We start from the raw sequence: 1,527 nt of genomic DNA on the forward strand, positions 1-1,527 counted from the left end.
ATAGCCAATTTCTTTACAAATTACATTCACATAGAATAATTAAAAAGAGTAAAGTCATTTGCAGTTATGTATTTAATTTAATTACCATCGATGCTTTAGTATTAAAAATGATGAGCAAAACACACCAAAGCCACTGGAGGACTGTTGTGAGAGACTAACAGCAAAACAGCATTGTTATATATTATTTTGTTTTCTTCCCAAAAAAGAGGAATGAAGCACTGGATGCAAAATTAAAAAATAAAAAAGGCAAATTGAAAGTTCAACACTAATTTACGTGAACTAATAAAAAAAATAATCACGAGATCAATCGCTAATAGTTATTTGAATCTACTTTTTTCTTTCTTTTCTCCTGCTTCTCTTTGAAGTGAAGTAGTTGTATTCATTTGATAGTCATTGTGACTCTCTCGGGCAGTATCAAAGCACACACTGACCCTGGTCAGCTGTTCCTGTAAGTGCTCCCTCAGTGATTCGGGGCATTTATGAAGCTGGCCCTTCAGCTCACTGTACGAATCCCTCAGCCTGGCCAGGACATCCCGCTCAGCTGAGACTTTTGCTCTCTCCTACAAAAACATTACACAAGTAACATACACACTGGTAAAATACACACACGGCGAGCCAGTAATGGTGGAGAGGGGTGAAAACAAACAGGAAACTGCTTAGATAAAGACACCATGCTGTGTTAAAACAGAGGTTTAGATATGGGGTTGCCATGGCAATCAGCCCATATTGCAGCAGACTAAATCTGAGCAGAATAAATATTTATACAGCACTCAGTTCTACTCAATACCTCTATTCATAAATAATGTTGTATTATTACTAAATATCTCCATTTAGCCTCAGGATTGACTGTTTTGTGATATCTGTTGCCTTTATGACATTTGCACACATTTCCACACATTTGTTGATGTATGAATTTACTTGTATATTACATTTTTAATTATAAATACATTACATTGACTCATGTTTATATTGCTGTCTAGAACAGATTTCTGTGCGATTTATTGTGAATGTGCAAGATTTACAATTCATTAGTAAACGGTAAAACTACTTGCGCTACAAACCAGCGTGTTTATGATTACGATAAAATTATATAATAACAAATACAAGTTTGAGATATCAAGCAGCATAATGGGCTGTTTTTGTACAGGTAAACTAACCGGAAGAGGATAACGCCAGAAGCCTTGCACATTCAAGTTACAAATGGCCACACCCACTCTTTCATTAAAAATAAGGTGAAAATTGTAGATTTTATTCCAAATAAACTGAATTTTATCGAAAGACTGATACAAAAGTGCCCATTCAAACATGCAATGTAGTCAGTGTCATTTAGATTAATGAAGAGTTAGATGTCAGGCTGTTAGAAATTTGCATGGTAGTAAAGACGCAGCCACAAAGTTTTTCAGGAAAAACAAACAAAAAACAGGGAAGCATGCTTCATAGCTTGTGTTTGTTGTCGGTACCTTCTCTTTCTCCCTCGGAGTTGAATTTTCCACTTCATTCAGTTTCAGCTGAAGTTGATTGATGATC

The 1,527-nt window shown here is 35.5% G+C and overlaps 1 protein-coding gene across 1 annotated transcript in view; it reads right to left on the reverse strand.

Annotated features, from left to right (window-relative positions):
- Positions 1-317: 317 nt before the first annotated feature.
- The window catches only part of LOC107577642 (pleckstrin homology-like domain family B member 1), a 9,025-nt gene continuing 7,815 nt past the window's right edge, over positions 318-1,527 (reverse strand). Inside the window, exons 5-6 of the mRNA XM_016263695.1 lie at positions 1,461-1,502; positions 318-560 (exon numbers count right to left, since the gene is read on the reverse strand). Of these exons, the coding sequence (XP_016119181.1) occupies positions 318-560; positions 1,461-1,502 (285 nt within the window). The remainder of the gene's footprint in view (positions 561-1,460; positions 1,503-1,527) is intronic.

This window comes from Sinocyclocheilus grahami, unplaced genomic scaffold (assembly GCF_001515645.1).
Source record: "Sinocyclocheilus grahami isolate Dianchi unplaced genomic scaffold, SAMN03320097.WGS_v1.1 scaffold6723.1, whole genome shotgun sequence".
Classification (NCBI taxonomy): domain Eukaryota; kingdom Metazoa; phylum Chordata; class Actinopteri; order Cypriniformes; family Cyprinidae; genus Sinocyclocheilus; species Sinocyclocheilus grahami.